The 19924-nt window shown below is 32.9% G+C and overlaps 5 protein-coding genes across 5 annotated transcripts; 2 read left to right on the top strand and 3 right to left on the bottom strand.

The window, feature by feature from the left end:
* Positions 1-1451: 1451 nt before the first annotated feature.
* Positions 1452-5006, bottom strand: LOC105801890 (elongation factor G-2, chloroplastic). Its single transcript, XM_012633235.2, has 4 exons — positions 4678-5006; positions 2507-3921; positions 1880-2392; positions 1452-1782 (listed from the first exon to the last, which is right to left on the bottom strand). Exons 1-4 carry the CDS (start codon positions 4931-4933, stop codon positions 1615-1617), a joined length of 2352 nt encoding a protein of 783 aa, XP_012488689.1. The 5' UTR covers positions 4934-5006; the 3' UTR covers positions 1452-1614.
* Positions 5007-6277: 1271 nt separating this feature from the next.
* LOC105801891 (uncharacterized) lies at positions 6278-9449 on the bottom strand. The gene is made up of 8 exons (XM_012633236.2): positions 9235-9449; positions 8979-9125; positions 8780-8877; positions 8045-8117; positions 7895-7955; positions 7724-7809; positions 7554-7643; positions 6278-6530 (listed from the first exon to the last, which is right to left on the bottom strand). Exons 1-8 carry the CDS (start codon positions 9343-9345, stop codon positions 6468-6470), a joined length of 729 nt encoding a protein of 242 aa, XP_012488690.1. The 5' UTR covers positions 9346-9449; the 3' UTR covers positions 6278-6467.
* Positions 9450-10382: 933 nt separating this feature from the next.
* LOC105801892 (non-specific lipid transfer protein GPI-anchored 7) lies at positions 10383-12329 on the top strand. The gene is made up of 3 exons (XM_012633237.2): positions 10383-10785; positions 11003-11035; positions 12091-12329. The coding sequence occupies exons 1-3, from the start codon at positions 10476-10478 to the stop codon at positions 12183-12185; spliced, it is 438 nt and encodes a 145-aa protein (XP_012488691.1). The 5' UTR covers positions 10383-10475; the 3' UTR covers positions 12186-12329.
* Positions 12330-12645: 316 nt separating this feature from the next.
* On the bottom strand, positions 12646-14950 carry LOC105801893 (monothiol glutaredoxin-S14, chloroplastic). The gene is made up of 3 exons (XM_012633238.2): positions 14724-14950; positions 13691-13960; positions 12646-12872 (listed from the first exon to the last, which is right to left on the bottom strand). Exons 1-3 carry the CDS (start codon positions 14902-14904, stop codon positions 12817-12819), a joined length of 507 nt encoding a protein of 168 aa, XP_012488692.1. The 5' UTR covers positions 14905-14950; the 3' UTR covers positions 12646-12816.
* A 1605-nt stretch (positions 14951-16555) lies between these two features.
* On the top strand, positions 16556-19651 carry LOC105801894 (FAM10 family protein At4g22670). The gene is made up of 11 exons (XM_012633240.2): positions 16556-16722; positions 16813-16870; positions 16965-17108; positions 17196-17283; positions 17364-17444; positions 17562-17626; positions 17848-17988; positions 18335-18451; positions 18536-18703; positions 18850-18907; positions 19332-19651. Exons 1-11 carry the CDS (start codon positions 16601-16603, stop codon positions 19427-19429), a joined length of 1140 nt encoding a protein of 379 aa, XP_012488694.1. The 5' UTR covers positions 16556-16600; the 3' UTR covers positions 19430-19651.
* Positions 19652-19924: the final 273 nt, after the last annotated feature.

The raw sequence follows: 19924 nt of genomic DNA, 5'->3' as shown, positions 1-19924 counted from the left end.
TCTTTTCTTATTTTGATTGGAAAAAGTTTTTAAATATATATGGTTTCAATTTTATATGTTCTAACATAGAATTAGTTATATTGTAATAAGATTTTAATTTGACATCTTTCGTTTTTAATTTAACTTTAACAAATTCACTCGATTCGACTCGATTTGAATTTCATTTCACTCAACTTGATTCGAAAATTTTTTGAATCAAGTTAGGATGATAGAAAAGACACATTAACTAGAAATTTTTCACTTAATTGAATCAATTCAATTGAATGCTCACTCTTAAGTTACCATGGTTAATATTTGTAATAATAAGTGATAAGATTTTATAAAATTTAAATCTCTCAAAACTCTTATATTGTAGATGAACTTTAATTTTGATTGTCGATATAATTTAAAGCTGTATCGTCAATTTTGGGGATATAAGTAAATGTCTTGTCTTCATTTGTAATTATCTCATTATTGAATAATATAATATTTTTAGAGCATTTACTATTTTTTTGTTTTTTCTGTTTGACTCAAGTTCTTTTGTCTTTTAAGTTTGTTTCCACTTTATTTCGGTGTCTTAGAGAATTTTCTTAAAAATTTCCTAATTTAAAGAGATAAATTGACTTAGATGAATTTAAAGTAAAAAAAATTGTCTAAAACCACATGATTTGCGAAACTTAAATTTTAGTCCCATGATACTAGAAGTAACATAGATACCCATTGACACTATTTAAAGACACGAGTTCAAACTCCACTAGAAACAAATGCACATGTTCCCTTATTTGATGATCGTGTGATATACACAATTCAATTCGACATCACCTCACAAAATTAAAAGACAATATCTACCAAAAACAATAACAATAAATTCATTGAGGATTTAGTTGACTCCACAAAAAAAGGTCCCATTTTCTTGTTGAGAGAATGGTACCTCCTCATATGTTTGTTCAAACTACATAATTTTAAATAAACAAATACCATTTTAAAATTCTCAACTATTCCAACACTAAAAAAATTATATAAAACCACTTAATCTAGCTCATTTTTTTCCCTTTTTGGGAAAATTTTACACTAAATAAATTCATCAAGCAGACCTAGATTTTTCTTTTGCAAATTCTGGGACTTTTTTACTTATATAATATAAAATAAGATAAAAAATAATGAAATAGCATATTCCAATAATTATCATATTTAAATTATTTATTTTTATTAATTGAGCTAGATGAGAGAGAGGGGAAAAATATCACCGCCTATCAGATAGGCACCATACCCCTAAGTGATGCCGCCTATCACTTTGACACCACTACTAAAATATTATTATTATTTTCTTAACAAAATGCTGTCAAAATACTAGGGTGGTGCCAACCATGCACCACCCTCCACCCCTTTAAATGTACCATTTTGGTAAATAATTTTTAGAGCATGACATTTCAGTATTTTTTTTTTAATATTATATAGGTAAAAACCCCAAATTCTGATTTATGTTGCATTTTCTACTTCAATAGTTTTGTTACATTTATACCCAAAACTGATACATGGAACTTATAAATTAAAGAAAGGAGAGTGCTGCACTTCAAATTATGAAGTGAACAAAAAATAGTGTTTGGATGCCAGGAAAATTATGAAACAACAAAATCAAGCAACAACTTCTTGTTGTTTAGTAGCAAGCTCGTTCTGGATATGTTGAGGGACGACATCAAACTTGGCCAGTTGCATGGTGTAGGATGCACGACCTTTCGTCATACCTCGGAGAGTGCTGACGTATTGGAACATCTCCGCAAGCGGAACAAGGGCATCCACCACCTGCAGTTTAATCCGAAACCAAAACTCATCAACACGATAATATTACAAGCAAAACAAGGAGAAAGCATATATTATGATGATGTGATCCCATATATACCTTGAGTCCTCCAGGCTTATCACCAAAGCTGTTAATCTGGCCTCTCCTTGAGTTGAGATCACCGATCACGTCACCTAAATGTTCTTCGGGTGTGACAACCTCAACTTTCATTATAGGTTCAAGCATCCTAGGGCCAGCCTTTCTAATCCCTTCTCGGAAGGCTCCCCTGGCTGCCAGTTGAAATGCCAATACACTAGAATCGACATCGTGGTAAGAACCATCTACTAGCACGGCACGTACATCAACAACAGGAAAACCTGCAAGGACACCATTACACATACACTCCTCCAGTCCTTTCATCACTCCAGGAATATATTCTTTCGGCACGGCTCCACCTTTGATTTCACTCTTGAACTCGTATCCACTACCTGCCTCCATAGGCTCGAAACGAACAGTAATATCAGCAAACTGCCCTTGTCCACCTGATTGTTTCTTGTGTACGTATTTCACTTCTGAAACTTTGGAAATACTTTCCCGGTAATTAACTTGTGGTGCACCGACATTGGCTTCGACCTACATGCACCAAGCAATCAAAATAATGGCAATTAGAGAAATGTCTGTACACATATAGTTCATCGGGATGATCAAGGGTACTAATATGTTTGGCAATTAGATGTTGCTACAAACCTTGAACTCTCTCTTCAAACGATCAACGATAATCTCGAGATGTAATTCTCCCATTCCTTCAATTACGGTCTGGTTGATCTCTTCATCCCGTGAGAAGTGGAAAGAAGGGTCTTCTTGAGCAAGCTTGATCAAACCATTAGCCATTTTATCGACATCAGCTTTAGTCTTAGGTTCAATAGCAACCTTAATCACGGGATCGGGGAAGTCCATTCGTTCAAGTACAATAGGATGGTCAGGGTCGCTAAGAGTTTCACCTGTAATAGTATCCTTTAGACCTGCAAGAGCAACAATATCACCGGCCAATGCAACCTTAACGTCCTCTCGACTATTAGCGTGCATTTCCAATAGTCTACCGATTCTCTCTTTCTTCCCTTTGTTAGCATTCAAAACATAAGATCCCGCAGCAAGCTTTCCTGAATACACCCTCACAAATGTAAGGGATCCCACAAACGGATCGGTCATGATTTTGAAAGCTAATCCGGAAAACGGTTCTTCATCACTTGCTGTCCTTTCAATTATCACTTCGGGATTCTCAGGATCAGTCCCCTTCATTGCCGGCAACTCAAGAGGAGACGGCAAGTAATCCATAACAGCATCGAGTAATGGCTGAACACCCTTATTTTTAAAAGCCGAGCCGCATAATACAGGTACAAAACTGATTCCAATGGTGCCTTTCCTAATTAATTTCTTAATGGTTTCCTCATCGGGCTCAACTCCTTCTAGATAGTTCTCCATAGCTTGGTCATCTAATTCAACGATCGTTTCTATCATTTGTGATCGGTACTCTTCAGCCAACTCTTGAAGATCAGCCGGAATATCAGCATACTCAAACTTTGCACCCAATTCTTCCCCGGACCAAAGCACAGCTTTCATCTTTACAAGGTCAATGACACCTTTAAAATTATCTTCTGCACCAACCGGTAGTTGAATCACCAGCGGTTTAGCACCCAAATTTGTAACTATCATATCTCTCGTCCGGAAAAAGTTTGCTCCTAGACGATCCATCTTGTTGACAAAGCAAATTCTAGGTACCCCATACTTATCAGCTTGTCTCCATACGGTTTCAGATTGCGGTTCAACACCAGCAACACTGTCGAACAAGCATATAGCTCCATCCAAAACCCTGAGAGCTCGCTCCACTTCAAGTGTGAAGTCAACATGGCCAGGGGTGTCGATAATATTAATCCGGTGGTCTTTCCAAAATGTAGTAGTTGCAGCCGATGTTATGGTAATACCTCTTTCCTGCTCTTGTTCCATCCAGTCCATTGTAGCAGTTCCCTCATGTACCTCACCAATTTTATAGTTTCTTCCTGTGTAGTATAGAATACGTTCTGTTGTCGTTGTCTTTCCGGCATCTATGTGAGCCATAATTCCAATATTGCGATAATCTTTCAAAGGTACAGCACGCTTTGACTCTGTTAACAACCAAAAATATATATCCAATTATCCATCTCACAAACTCACAAAGTTGGAAAAAGAATAATAAAAGCATCATAGAAGCCCTAGGAGCCGGATTGCAATTTGCACCCTCTACTCAAAAGTTGGGCAAATTAGTTCATATACGTTAGATGAAGGAATAAATTGGACCTTCTGTTAAAATTTTCATCCAATCCCTGTGCATCAACATGAGATACACGTAGTGTACCACATGTCACTAATTGATTATTCTTTCAGCTATGCCTATTTTTAAGCGTAGAAATAGATTAAATTTTTAACAAAAGTATTAATTTACTGTTTAATCTAATATAGAATGATTGTACATTTAGGCAAAATGCAATTTGACACGGCCGTACTTTTACCCAAAAAATTGTCTAAATAAATGGAACACATTACATCGAAAAACAAGAATACTAAAAAATGTGAATCAAAGGACAAATAATTTACATTAGCATTTGGAAATATTTTAAGTTTTTGCATTAATAAACCCGAAAATTAGCTTAAACAAGCAAGCATACCAAATTTCCTATTGCCAAGCGATGAAAAAAACTAAAATTAAAGCTAGAACCAACAAAAACCCAGTCTTCAAAAATTCAAAACATAACAAAACAAATCAAAATTACAACAAATTACTTCATAAAATTTTAAGAAAAATTCAACTAAATAACTTAAAACGGTAACCCAGAACAAGTAAAAGAACAGAGCCAAAAAACGCAGAAATGGAAAACGTTTACCATCAGCGGCCATAGCAAAGAGAGAGAAGTTCCTTCTCTTCCCCTTTTGTTGACGTGAAATAGGAAGTCTTGAGCCAATTCTGACACTCCCCATGAACTGGGATAAAGAAGAGGAAATTGAAGAAGAAGAAGCTCGAGGACGAAGACCCAGAAAACGAGTTGAAGAAGATAAAGGGGTTGGTCTCCTTTGAAACCCATTTAGATTGCACACAGTAGAACTCGAACTCGATACTCTTAGCGCTGTCTCTGCTGCCATTTTTTTTTTTTTTTGGCCTCACGAATTACCTGTTCTTTGTTTCACTTTTTTTTTATGTGTGAGGTTAGGGATAACGATAACTTCGTGGTGTTTATATTTCCTACTGATGTGGTTAATGAGTTTGCCATCAATTTATACTTATAATAACGAAAATGCCATACTCTATGGTTGATGATGAGGTTGGAAGCCAACGGCCGTGAGGCTGCCACGTATATTTGAAATTATATGTCCGCATAAACCAGAACGGTGGGGCAGGTTTCCCTAGTGGACTCCTCTCAGCCTATCGTATATTCATGTTCATCCATAATACAAGCATAAAATGGATAATTTGCAATTTATAGAATTCTATAGTATTTGTATTTTAATATAATTATAGTAAAATACGAAGACCACATGAATACATAACATTTTAAACATAATCATATCAATGCTTAAACTTTAACAACCTCCACACATGTTTTTTCTGTTTTATTATACATCAATTCGTTATTTTTAATACACTTAAGTTTTTCATTTATATTTGTATAATTTATTTTATTATATTTATAAAAGATTAATACTTTGACAGTTCAATTGTCATAATTACTATTACACCAATCTAAAACAGTAAATTCTAGTGTATTTGAAAGTATATGGATAATTTAGAAATAGTATAAAAATTTAACCATAGGAAAATAATGATATTTTTTATATAATATCTATTCTGAAAATTATGAGTTTGAGCGAGTTTAAAAGTATATGAGTAATTTATAAATGATATTTATTATTTTTATCGGCTATTGCCAAGTGCCAACTATGCCAGTTGAGCTTTAAAAAGTAAAATATATATATATTCGAAGCATCTAAGGTTTTTTACAGGCTGATGTGCCGCATGAAGACCAGACCAACAGCTCGTCCCATTTGGCTACACAGTTCAATTATTTTCAAAGGTTTTGATATATTTAGACGGTTATATTCTATATTTATGTTTAAATATATGTCAAATACGAATATCAAATATATATAAAAAAAAAAAACAAAAGAAACAGAGAAACATAGGATGTAGCTATGCCAGTAAAAAGGCAAAGGAAAAGTTGGTGCCAAAAAGCCTAGTCTTCGCCATGCATTTGAAGGAGAAAGATGTCTCATTTGATTACTGGAAAGATAAGTTAAAATTCTTGTAAAATAACAAGATTTGTTCGAAATAAGTGAAATATTTTCCTTCTATTTGCTAAAAATAAGTTATAGGAGTGGTTAAATATTATCAGTTAAGTTAATTTATTACTAATCCATATACTTGTAAAAAATAATACTCTAGTTAATGAAATGGCTAGAATATGGGAGTTCCTTTATATAGACCATGTCTGAAAAACAGCAAAATCATTGTATAAAACTCTAATTCTGATCCATGTCTTGGTACATGTAAAGTACTGACCTGATCTTTAGTACAATACCTAAATCTCTGTAGGTACAGTAACTGCTAAACTGAATTCACCAACAATCAACTAGAGTGATACTTTACTTATCACTAACATTCGGACACGTGTAGTGTATACTATACCGTCAAATATTTGAGAACGGCTGCACGGATCTTCTCCATGAAAGCCGCTGCTTGCTTCTGCAAGTTAAGATAAAAAATGATTGAACTAAGTTATAGGAGTTCTGTCTGAATTGGAAGTGTATTACGGATATAGACGGTGGCAATGTATTTTTATCTAAGTTTTAGGAGAAGCCCAAGTGAAGTTTTCATGGCTGCTAAAAGAAGATGTCAACTCAAAACACATTGAATGATATTCATGATACAAATGGATAGATATAACATGACAGATGGCATGAATGTTCTGATGTGAACAAGTCGGGTCCATGTTTGTTGGCTACACAGCAACCAAATAACTACAAGTGCTAATCTTGATAAGGTGATTAGGTTTTGAGAAAACTCACAAAATATCAGTTCAGATATTTTATATCAATTGCAAAAAGAAGGGATGCAAGACCGTTATCGTTGAATAGAAACACCAAAGACAAATGCAGATCCAAGAAGACAACGGAGTGAAAGAAAAGGAGAGATAAAAGAAAATAATGGGCAACTATAGCAAGCAATAAGGTTCTATCATAATCAAATGAAATCGTTTTGTAGCCAATCGGCCAAAACATGGATTTGAAAGCATGGTGTTTACAAGCATTTCGCCTACATGGAACCTGATAATATTTTTATAGCCATCAAACTGACACATGAAGGCCATATCAGCCGCTTTCTATTCTGATTCATGGTGTTTAATATAGTCAATTCCAACAAAGGTCATAGTAACCGTTAAAGCACGCCAATTATGACAACAATAAAGTTCCGAAATGATACAGTAATTGTCTTATAGACAGTTGAGATCGAGCAAAATTATTAGCTCGAGTCCTAGAATCAGCTTTAGGGTAAAACCCAAAAGCTTAAAACATTTAAACCAATAGGTTAGTCGCCAGATCGTACATTATAATCTTCGAGAGACCTAACCTATTGTATAGCTCGAGTCCTAGAATCAGCTTTAGGGTAAAACCCAAAAGCTTAAAACATTTAAACCAATAGGTTAGTCGCCAGATCGTACATGTATGAAAGTATATACAGAATCTTGAGGATGAAGACAATGCTAACCTGGTTATCCATGTTTGCATTTGCTATGTTTTCATCTAGAAGTGTCAATAAGGATCTATTTAGTTCATTGCCTTCAACCATCTCGAGCAACTGCATGACAATACAAAACCTCAGCTGACCTGCATAAAATTAGAAATATAAAACGGACTCAATGATAGACAGGCAGTTACGGTTGCTTTTATATCTTTGGATGACAAAATCTTGGTGAGGCTTTTCTTCGCAGTTATAAGTTCGGCTTGCATTTTATCATATGCTTCTGCAATCAGAGGACCAAGGATCATTAGAAAAAGGCATTAACTCTTTAAGAGTTTAACTGTAGTTTATACAGTTGGAAAACTTACCGGTGCCTTCTTGTAAGGCCTTTTGTAATGCCTCCAGCTCAATCAATCTGTCCTCCATATCCTGCAAAATTTACCAGCTTTTAAATTCCCAGTTGTCTGACATTAGTTAAACCGAGGGATTATCACACATAAGGTTGTTTTAAGACAAACCTCAGTCTTCAAAACAGCAAATCGAATCTCCCCGATCTCAAATTTCAGGTGGGAGAAGAAGTCCTTATCTAATCTACAAGTTGCAAATAAAGATGGTGTATTGAACTGAGAGTTTAAGGTGCATTTTACCAATTAAGTAAAGTTAATGGCAACGAAATGAAGAAAACACTCAAACAGAACATTTCAACAGAGAAAGACTATACAAAAGGTGAAAGTACCAGAGAAGTCCCTCTATTATATAGACTACATCAAATTAGTCCCTCTACTAAATTGATCAATTTAGTCCCTTACTAGTAAAAGTAAATGAATAAAGCTAAATTGTAATAGAGTTAACATTTACTATTTAAAAACGACTTAAAATTTTTCTTTCATTTGCAGTAGAATTTCTAGCAAAATATTTCATTTGCAAAACCATAAAAGCTTTCAAAAATAAAAATATAACTCTGTTAAACAATAAAGAAATGTTTTTAAACAGTAAATGTTAACTCCTATGTAATTTGTCCTTATATGATTTGCTTTAACAGTGTAGGATATAAATTGATCCATAAGGACTAATTTTATCCAATCTCTATAATAGAGTGACCCTATAGAAAAAAAAACATTGAACTTCTCAATAAAACTCAAGTGTTCTAATAAATTTCAATACCCAGAGAAGCAAAACAACAAACAACTAACATGCAACATTCAACAAACAAGGATTTCACAACTTCTTCGCAGCAAGATTGAAGTACTAACCTATGCCTCAATCTTGCAATCTCAAACTCGATCTCTTGAGCTTCGGTGTCAAGAAAATACTCGATCGTCTCCTCAGCAGTACCGGGTAATTCCCTGGACTAATAATGAAACCACCAGAAGAAGAAAACAAAATTTAAAACATCCAAAATAAAACCAACTGAATAAATTGCAAAAATAAAAATAAAGAAAACTAGTATACTTGGCGAAGAGCTTGGCGACGTTCCTTCTCTTCACGTAAATGTTGCTCAAATGCTTCTCGAGCCTCTGCGTCCTTCTCTAGCCGCCTTTTGAATTCAAGACGAGCTAAGTGTCCTGTCCCCGGCTTTCCTAAAATACCTTCTGGGTCCTTCCTTAGGTTTAAAAAACAAAGAATTGATTTCAATCCAAAGATTCAATTGTTTATCAAACCGTAACCAAAGAAGAAGAAGAAGAAGAAGAAAGTTCAAGTTCTTTACCCATTGGACGCAGGATATGTTGAGCTTGAAGTGGGTTCGTTTTGTTTTTGTCGAAAAGAAGGTGGTGGCGGCGGGGGCGGAGGAGGCGATGCCAATTGAGAGAGTGGCCATTGTTAATGGCACTTTGATAGAAGCTTCTTTTTACTGCGTCTGGTTTTCTTTTTGGGGGTTCTTTGAAGATGTGTTGATGGCGTCTTATCCGTTAGAATTAGTGCATTTATAATTTTTCTTTTCTTTTTTGCAGTTCAGTTATGGTGGATTTGTTGGGTAGTGGCGGGAGCAAATGGATTTGGTCTTTGTACGGTATGGGTTTTTCAGCTCTCTCTTCAGCATTAACGAGGGATCGTTGCATTTGGGCTATGATTAACGATCTAGAGCAGCATTGGGCCTTCCATTTATTTTTTGGGCAAACTTTATAATTAGCCACCCAACTATTAGTGTGTTTCCATTTTTGTCATCAAATTAGAGAAATTTTTAATTTCATCACTAATGTTTTAGATTATTTTTGTTTTGGTCAATCTTTGTTAAACGGTTAACATAAGTGATTCTTTCGCCTTTTTTCTAACTAGTATAATAACACATTTAGTCTTCAATATTTATATATTCTATCAATTTGATTCTAATTCTAAATAATTTAATAAATTTAACTCTTTTCATTTAACAACTCTAATAATCTAATCCTTAAACACATAAAATTAAATGGTTACCACACCATAAATAATGAGAACCTTGGCAGTTGACACAGATAAACTCCGACACGAAGCTTATAAGTTATAACTTTACAAGATTACAATGTAACAATGTGGAGAGTTAAATTTATTATTTTTATAATATTTTATAATATATTTTGCACCTTTTATAATATAAAATAATGATTTAATCATATTTATATTTAATTATAAGTTAAGGATAAAAATAACTCATTTATATGACTAAATTTATTAAATTATTTAAAATTAAAATTAAATTGATAATATATAGATATTGAAGATTAAATTTATTATTATATTAGTTAAAAAAACCCTCGCTAGTCGCTAACCATTTTTCAATGATGTACTGCTGAGGTCAGCACAAACAGATCCTTTTTGAAATTATTGGAGTTCCGGTCCAGCCCGGACATCTTTACTATTAATTACAGAAACAGGTAAAATAGGGATTTTGTTTTCATTTTAAGCCAAAACTTAGCAGCTAAGGAAAATCAAAACAACGCGGAGTCTAATTGAATTTCACAAACCCCCAAAATGGCTAACCTCATGATCATGGCGGTTCTCCTGGTTGCGGTGTCGACGGCGGCAACCGTTACGGACGCGCAAGCAACTTGCGCGGCAAAGCTAGTGTCTTGTTCTCGTTACATCCTAAACACCACCATCAAACCTCAAGACGACTGTTGTAACCCGATCAAGGAAGAGGTAGCCAACGATCTTTCCTGCCTTTGTAACCTCTACAAAGACCCTAAAGTTTTTGCTTCTTTGAACATCTCCACCGCGCAAGCTCTCAATGTCACTCGTGAATGCGGCGTCACTACTGATCTAACCGCTTGCAACAGCAACAGTAAGTTTCTAATTACTCATATATACAATTTGATTTGATAAAAATTTGGTTTGAATTTAAAAAAAAAAACCATTTTATTTATTTGTATTTTTCCGTTTACTCTAAGTGAAGTCTTTGTTCAAAAGCTGTTCATCTCTGTATACTAATTTCTTCTATAATTTCGATTAATAAATTAATTGCTCTCTCTCTCTCTCTGTCTGTCTTCTCATTTCTGCAGGCACTTCTACAAGCTCTGCTACATCCCCACCAGGTAACAAAATTATAAGATTAAATAAGAATTAAGTATGCTTATTTGCATAAATGAACTAGATTTTGCTAATAGATTTCAAATATCGAATAATATTTAAATTTAAAAAATTAAAATCCAAAAAAGAATCTGAATAATATTAAATATTAAATATTTATTTTGTTCTTTTTTTATTTCTATCAGCAGAAAACATGTGAATGAAACCCTACTAGCTAGTAGCTACTACTAAAAATTTATTTTTACTTTAATTTAGTTTTTATTTTATTTTGGGGCCACATACTTGAAGTTATCATAAATGTCAATAAGAGGGGCTGGTGGTGATGCCATTGTCAGCTGGACTTTGAATTTTTTGCTTTATGTGGTTCTCAAAGTTGACTTGAAAACTATAGAAAATAAGTGATTTTCATTAATGTCTAACTGCTTAGTGGAACCAAACAATGCTGTATTATAATATTTTGATAGAAGAATTTATAATTAATACAAAAATTACAGATCGAATTAAATTACAATATAAAAATCGAATCATTTCTCTTACGAATCCATATAAGTGTAATATCATAATTCCTAATATTTATTTTTTGATACAATGCTTAAAACTACTCATAGCTTTTCCCAAACTGTTAAATAAGAATATAATGCACTTCAATCCATTCGAACCCACTTTTTTTTTATAGGCAATAATGTTGATACCAACTGAGTTAAGACTCAATCGGCCTCAAACTCGATATTTTAACTAAGAAAAAATGTAATAATACTAATTTAAATGATACAAGTGGAGTGAAGTTGAGTTGAGTAAACTTTTATTTATAGTCGAGTCCCTCAAGTTATGTAAATCTATTTGCATCAACTACTAATAGTTAATTTAAACTCTCTCTAATCTCTATACATTAGAATTTAAATTAATATTAATCTGGTAAGTTGATTGAACCAATTTACTTCAAAGAATTAGGGGCATTTGTGTATTGGGCATAACACATCCGCTTGTACAATATGAGATTGGGTTCGAATTTAGTTTTGTTTTTATTAATATCATAATAATTTTGTTAATATTTTTATAGGAGGACGATCTGCAGATCAAAATGGAGGTGCTGACAGGATATCATTGACTGGAGTTACCATCGTATTCTTTTTTTCCATCTCTATGGCACTGTGATGAAGTGTTATATATCAATTAGACAGAGAAAATAGAGTACTAGTTTTGTCATTATATCTTTAGAGATTACGAATTCAAAATTATATTTTTAAGAGATTAAAATTTGAAATAAATTTAAATCTGATTTTAAGTCAGTTGCGTAAATGAGGTTGTATCTTTGTTGTTTGGTGTTATACATGGTTATTGATCAGTGTTGGTTATTATATCAATCCTGTGGTATTAATCTATTTAATAATACGTACTCATATGTTAATAATAATGTCTATATCAATTAAGATTTAATTGGTTTCTTTTTTCTTTTAAATGCATATTAGATATTTGAATTTATTAATTAATAAAATAAAAATATGGAATAGAATAATAATTAAATTTTGAATAGATCAAACTAATTTTAATAATTAAAAGGCCATTTGAATTCTAAAAAGTAGCAGCACCAGAAAAAAAAAAGTGGAGATAAATATGGGGTTCAAATTTTAATTCCTTTTATCTTATTATTCCAACAACAAACTGTATAATTCCAATGTGAGACCAACAAAATCAATCACAAAAGAAGTTAAGCCAGCCGAGACAATAAGTAATCAGCTAATTACGAACAAGTACAACTACATCTGTTTTTCAATGCAGATAAGTATTAAGAGCACATCGCCTTCTCCAATAGTTCCTGCAATTCCCCATTTTTATATGCTTCTGTACGTAAAAAGGAAAGGATTCATTAAAAATACTTACAAAACACAATGTTAGAAACTACTCTTAAAATGAGAAAGTAACAATGTATACAATCCATGAATTGATCATCGATGCTATATATAACAAACATTAGGAAAAGTAAAGTATCATGGAAGTCCTTGTATTAAGAGTTAGATTGTATTTTATCGCTCTACTCAAAAAATAGACAAATTAATCTCAATAGGTTAGGTAAAAAAGGAAATTGATCTTTTTTTGTTAAAAATTGACATGACTGACCAAAAACCAAAATGACCAATTGGCTCCTTGATTTATCGTACAAGGACTAATTTACTCATTTTTTGAACAGAGGCTAGAAAATGCAATCCGACTCGTAGTACAAGAGCTTCTATGATTCTTTTACCAATCAATTGCCTAAAACCAGATTTATTTGGTAAAAGTACCATGAAGGCCCTTATATTAAGAGTTGGATTGCATTTACCTTTTTTACTCAACAAATGAGCAAATTAGTCCCTATATATTAGATCAAAGAGCAAACCAATCCTTCTGTTAAAAACTCCATCCATTTTTACACTACAAATTAGTCCCTAAATGGATAAAACTTTTAACAGAAAAGACTAGTTTGCTTTTTGATCTATCATACAAGGATTAATTTGCCCATTTTAAAAGTAAAGGAAATAAAATGCAATCTGATTTTTTGTACAATGGCCTCATAACAAAGCCTCCATGGTACTTTTATCAATTTATTTACATATGAAAGTGAGTTTTTTTTTTTTTAATACTAAAAAAAAATAGCAAAGTGAAATTAACAAGAAGCTTACCAACAGTGATATCGCAACCACCAAAAAACTCTCCTTCGATATAAAGTTGAGGAAAGGTAGGCCAACTGGAATACTCCTTCAGACCCATACGTAGCATTTCGTTCTCTAATATGTTTATGGTTTCAAAAGGAACGTTCAAAGAATTCAAAATCTGCACTACCGTATTTGAAAACCCACACTGTGGGAAGTCCTTAGTTCCTTTCATGAAAAGAACCACCTTGTTTGATGTCACCACTTTATCCAATGTATTCTTTAGCTGAGGAGTTAAGGCTGCACATACAAAACTTCTTTTTGTTAATAAAATCATCCATGATTACACTTAATACAATGTAAGTGCTTCATTAGTATCTAAACAAGGTTATTACATATCATAGCCTACATTAATTTATCCTAATCCCAAATATATTTGACTTATGAGCTGATACTATTAATCTCCTTTCATCACAAGTATGCAACAAGCATGTCTAAAGTGAACACAACAATATAAGGGCTATCGTTACCCTAAGGCACCTGGAAGTCAAGAAAAACAAATGGGTATCTTTTGGCGTATGCTTTCTCTAAAGTTAAAGCTGTGGTTCTTTTTTTTTTTTTTTTAAGATATTCTTTCTGCTACCAAAGGCAAGGACGAAACCAGAAAATTGTTTTAGGGGGCAGAGATGAATCATAAATTATTGGGGGCCAAAGTGCATTTTACTGTTATACTAACATGTAATTTAATAAAAATTTAAGGGACTAAATGGCAGATCTACCATTTTTGGGAGGACAAAGGCCCTGCCCCCTTTGTCTTCGTCCCTGACCAAAGGAGTTGATAACTAAGATGGGTTTTCTCAGCAGTATTTCAAATTTAGTAGTCCTGCTGAATACTCAAACAGGTCTCTAATCGCAATTTTATCAAAAATGGAAAAGGAAAAGAAACATAGTGAATATGAAATTCAATGGATATCCACAAATTGATTTGCTGTAGAGAAATTTAAGGGTAAATATAAAATTCCAAGCAAGTATATTTTGAGAAGGGATAGAGGTGACGACGTACCAGAAGAAAAGCAACGAAAGCGGGCAATCCTAGCAGTAGAGCTCCGGTTCGTTGAATAAAGAGGAAAAGTGAAGGTGCGGTGCGATTGGGAGAGAGTTTTCGAGAAGAAAACCTTTCGACCCACTGCATCAGTTGCAGGCGAACAGGGGGAGGACACCGCCATTACACACCTCAAAGCCATCTCATTCACTTACCACACAAACCTACACCACACGCGTTTCCATTTTCCAGGACTTGATTTTATTGGGAAACTAGTTTTTTTGGTGAATGTAGGTTAGAGGTCCCTCTATATAGGAATTTGATCAAATTAATCCCTATACTATTAAACGATAAATTAAGTAGATCAAATAAGATCAAATTAAAACAGAAAATAGTTAATATTTACTTTTTAATAAAATTAAATTTTTATTATTTGATAAATAAAATTATTTTGGACTTAAATTATAATTGAAAAATAATTTTCAAGATATTTTTATACAACAAATATTTATTCTCTTACAAATTGGACTTATTTAATTCTCTTTAATAATATAGGAATTAAATTAATCCATTTAATAATACAGGGACTTCTCAAGTGTATTAACTCTAGTTTATTTTCTTTTCGGTTCCATGCACCTAGATCGTGTGTAATAGTTAAAATATATTATATTATATATGTAAAACATGTATTAAAGTATCAGTTATTTATTTAATAAATAATTTAATAAGTGAAAATATAATCCATACGTAAATTAAAAAACAATTTTAATTTTAATTTTTAATATAATAAAATAAAGCAATAATTTTAAAAGAACAATCTCATTAATAATCTTAAAATTTTAATACAATTAATTGAATTAGCCGTTAGATACTATCAAAATAGGTGATAAATAATTTACATTGAAACTAATTTTTTAAATTAAAAAATCAAATTTTATAAAGTATATTAAATAATTTCCTCATTTAGTAATCGTATTTACATTCTAAATATAAATTATAAATTTATTTTCTTTATATATAAAGCAATAAACTTAATCATATCTTATAACAAAACAATTTTGTTTGCACTTTAAGATCATGCCTATACTGGGCCAACATTTACTACTAATGATTAGAAAAGAAATTTGCCCATAGTTTTCTTTTGGTTAATATATGCTATTAGTGCTTGATGTTGACAAAATTTAAGATTTAATCCCTATATCTAAAAGTTAAAATATTAAGTCCTCCTACTTTTTTATTTAAAAATATGAGCCTAATCACTAGAATCTTAAGGAAGGGTGAAGGGAGGGGCAGGCCTAAAATAAAAAATTATGCTTTTAGCCTCTGAAATTTTATAAAACTTTAAGTAAATAAAATGATAAAATTATTGTTTAGCCTCTAAAAAATGATAAAACTTTGTTTTAGTCTTTTTAAAAACTATAAAGATATATATTAATATAATGGTGAAATTTCATTTTAACTCTCACAAACGCATGTAACTCAATCTTGCCCCTCAGAAAATGATTTTCCCTTCGCCCCTAATCGTAAGTATTTTCTATCATAATTTTTTAACTTAGAATTTTAAGTAGGTAGTCCTCATAGGACGTGACATATAGTTAACAAAAAATAAACATAACAAGTTGATAAATTTTGACATAAACTACCAACGACGACGATAATGATTGAACTAATATATTTAAATTGAAAGTGTAAGAGGATGGAATTTTTAACTTTTAAAATATAAGGATTAAATTTCAAACTCTATACAAGTGCAGGGACTAACAACTAAATCTAATCTTTCTTTTTCCAAGCTTGTTCAGCATAATGCCTGTGGAAAGACCTGGAAGAACAGCGACTGTTCTGTACTATTTATATTGTTTCGGTTTTGAAACAAAAAAAAAAAAAAAACCTCTGCAAAAATGAATTTAACAATGGACGAAGCAAAATTAAAGGAGCTAAAGGAGTTCATTGATCAGTGCAAAGCTAATCCTTCCATTCTAAGCGACCCTTCACTCTCCTTCTTCCGTGACTATCTCCAAAGGTATATTCACTCAATCGTTATCTATTTTTTGCTCCTAATTTTTATTCGTTAATGGAAAAAAAGAAGTAAATAACGGCACCGTTTTGTCAGTCTCGGAGCAAATCTCCCATCTTCAGCTTGCGGCCATGAAGCTGGAGACTCCAAATCGGTAACCGTTTTGATACTAATTAGCATCAATCGTGTTTTTCATTCTTTTTTTTTTACTTATTTACTGATCAAACTGAGGAAATTGACTTATAAAGAGTTATGTGATGGAGGAGAGTGACGAGGAAGTGGCAGACGATGGAGAGAAAATTAATTTAGAGGAGGAAGAAGAAGAGATTATTGAATCTGATATCGAGCTTGAAGGCGATGTCGTTGAGCCTGATAATGATCCTCCTCAGAAGGTAGGATCTCATCTCACAATTATTCAGTTAATTTCCGTTTTAGTTTGTTTAGTTATGTCTAATTGTGTGTGTGTTTTGGTGTTGTAGATGGGAGACTCTTCAGTGGAGGTTAACGATGAGAACCGCGATGCTGCGCAGTTGGCTAAAGCCAAAGCCATGGATGCTATTTCTGAAGGTAAATGAATCACTATAATTAATGTTTTTGTCTTCTTCTTTTTTTATTGAATTTGTATTTACTGAAGCTGCGTACTGCAGGGAAGTTAGAGGAAGCTATAGAGAATCTGACACAGGCGATTTTGCTGAATCCAACATCGGCAATCATGTATGGAACCCGAGGTTAGTGTTTTGTTATTTAGCTACTTACATTCTCTGTTTTTATTTAATTTTAATTGAGATAGATTCTTATATTTGTTCGAATGATTTGGTTGCTTTGTGTTCTTTTTTCTGTTTCAGCTAGTGTTTATATCAAGATGAAAAAGCCAAATGCTGCCATTCGAGATGCCAATGCGGCTTTGGAGGTTTGTATGTATATATTTACATATATTGTTGTTTGCCTTCGTTTGAATGTGTGCACATGCTCGAAGGATAAATGCTTAAATGGTAATTATGTAAATTTTAAACCATGTATTGACTTGCTTGATATGTAAGGAACTTTTGCTGAGCAACATTGTGTTCCATATTTGTTTCCTCATTTTTTATGGATTCATGAGACATATTTATCCTCATTCTTGTCTCGCAGATTAACCCAGATTCTGCTAAGGGCTACAAGTCTCGGGGCATTGCACGAGCAATGCTTGGTCAATGGGAAGATGCCGCCAAGGATCTACGCTTGGCATCAAAGTTGGATCACGATGAGGAAATAAACAGCGCCCTTAAGAAGGTTTGCTCTTTCTGTTTCATTTTTTTTCTCCTTGCAAAAGTGAATGTCTATATAGTGTTCTTGCACTAACTAACTGAACTCATCCAAGTTGTATTGCTTCTTCTTTTTACATTTTTAACTGAGTGATCTGATCAAAATGTGATGTATCAGATGCATTGAGGATTTCTCCAATTAAAATAACTAGGGGTACATATACATCTTTTTTGACATAGAAATGAAGTATTATTCTATGCCACTAATGTTTGTTTTCGCTGCATCGGATTCACTAAAAAATGCGTAACAGGGCTATAGTTGTTGGGCGTAAATCCTGCTTTAACAGCTCACGCTGACTTCTTTGCTTAAACAGGTTGAACCTAATGCACACCGCATTGAGGAGCACCGTAGGAAGTATGATAGACTGCGTAAAGAGAAAGAAGATAGAATTATTGAACGTGAGAGACGGCATCGTCGTGCTCAAGCTCAAGTAATTTTGCTCTTATTCATCCTTTGCTAACATTACCATATCATTGCTTTCTTGACTTTGATTCCATTGCATATTTTGCTCAAGGCTGAATATGAGAAAGCAAAGAAGCAGGAGCAATCATCCTCCAGTACAAAACCTAGTGAGATGCCTGGTGGGTTTCCAGGTGGAATGCCTGGAGGAATGCCAGGTGGTTTCCCTGGTAGTATGCCGGGTGGGATGCCTGGAAACGTTGATTTCAGTAAAATATTGAATGTGAGTATATGATGAAACAGGCTTGGGTTTTTTTTCTTTTTATGTGCTAATGCAATTCTTTTTTCCCCTCCTTTTCACTTTCTTTAGGTCATCTAGAAAATGCTTGTCCTTTTATGTGATTTCTAATGTTGATATTTTTCCGCCAGGATCCTGAATTAATGGCAGCATTTAGTGATCCAGAAGTCATGGCTGCTCTTCAAGACGGTAGGCATTTTGCTATACCATATTTCAAATACATTTTCCTTGAAGCCTGTAGTTCTAGTTGATCTTTATTCTTTAATACTTTTGATAATTTACAGAGTTTGCATTTATCCTTATATGTGCTATGTGGATGATTCTTTTTTGTGATTGTGCCAAATGATCATGTTCTAACCTACATGGAAGTTAAAGAACGAATAATTCAACACTCGATATCTTTTCCGTTCTTTTTCCCAATCTTTATATGCTTATAACGAGTTTGCCTTAATAGTGTTTGAACATCATTGGGGTTTCTTTAAGCATATACTGCAATTGCGGATTAGGAGATTAGGAAACCATTCATATTTTCTCGAGAAATTTATTTATCCGTAACCGAGTTTTATGCATTTGAGCAATGGTTGTTACTTGATCTTGTTGTTGGTTTTTGCAGTGATGAAGAATCCTGCTAATCTTGCAAAGCATCAAGCAAATCCCAAAGTCGCACCTGTAATTGCAAATATGATGAGTAAATTTGGCGGACCCAAGTAAAATAGTTCCTTAGTAATTTGATTTCGTTTGTGTTGTAAATATAAAATACTCATCTTTGTGTTCATTCCAAGGAAACAAGTAAAAATTATAGTCAGTGTTAGGAACTGGTTTATAGGTTTGCAGGATTTTTCTCTTTCGGAGTAAGAGTGTTTTGTTTTTTTTTCCAACCTTTTTATCTTTTTAAAATTACATTTTAAAATAAATTATCTATTCCTTACGTCACATATTTGAAAAATTATTTTATTTTAAGAAATTTAGTTTTTATATTGTTTAGAAATTGAAAGGTAAGTGTAATTGCTAGTCCGTTAATTAGTTAATTAATTCTTTTAAATAAATATACCAGGTGAAATTTTATTAAAAATTGAATATTAGTATAATATGTTGTCAATATGTTCTTAGGTTAATGTTGTTAATGTTCAAATACTGATGAATTTGTAATAACAAAGATTAGGTGACAATTATTTCCATGATCTTTTATAATTCCATGGCATCTTC

This window comes from Gossypium raimondii, chromosome 11 (genome assembly GCF_025698545.1).
Source record: "Gossypium raimondii isolate GPD5lz chromosome 11, ASM2569854v1, whole genome shotgun sequence".
NCBI lineage: Eukaryota > Viridiplantae > Streptophyta > Magnoliopsida > Malvales > Malvaceae > Gossypium > Gossypium raimondii.
Note: the sequence above shows the minus strand (reverse complement) of the source record. Positions and strands in the feature narration are given on the sequence as shown.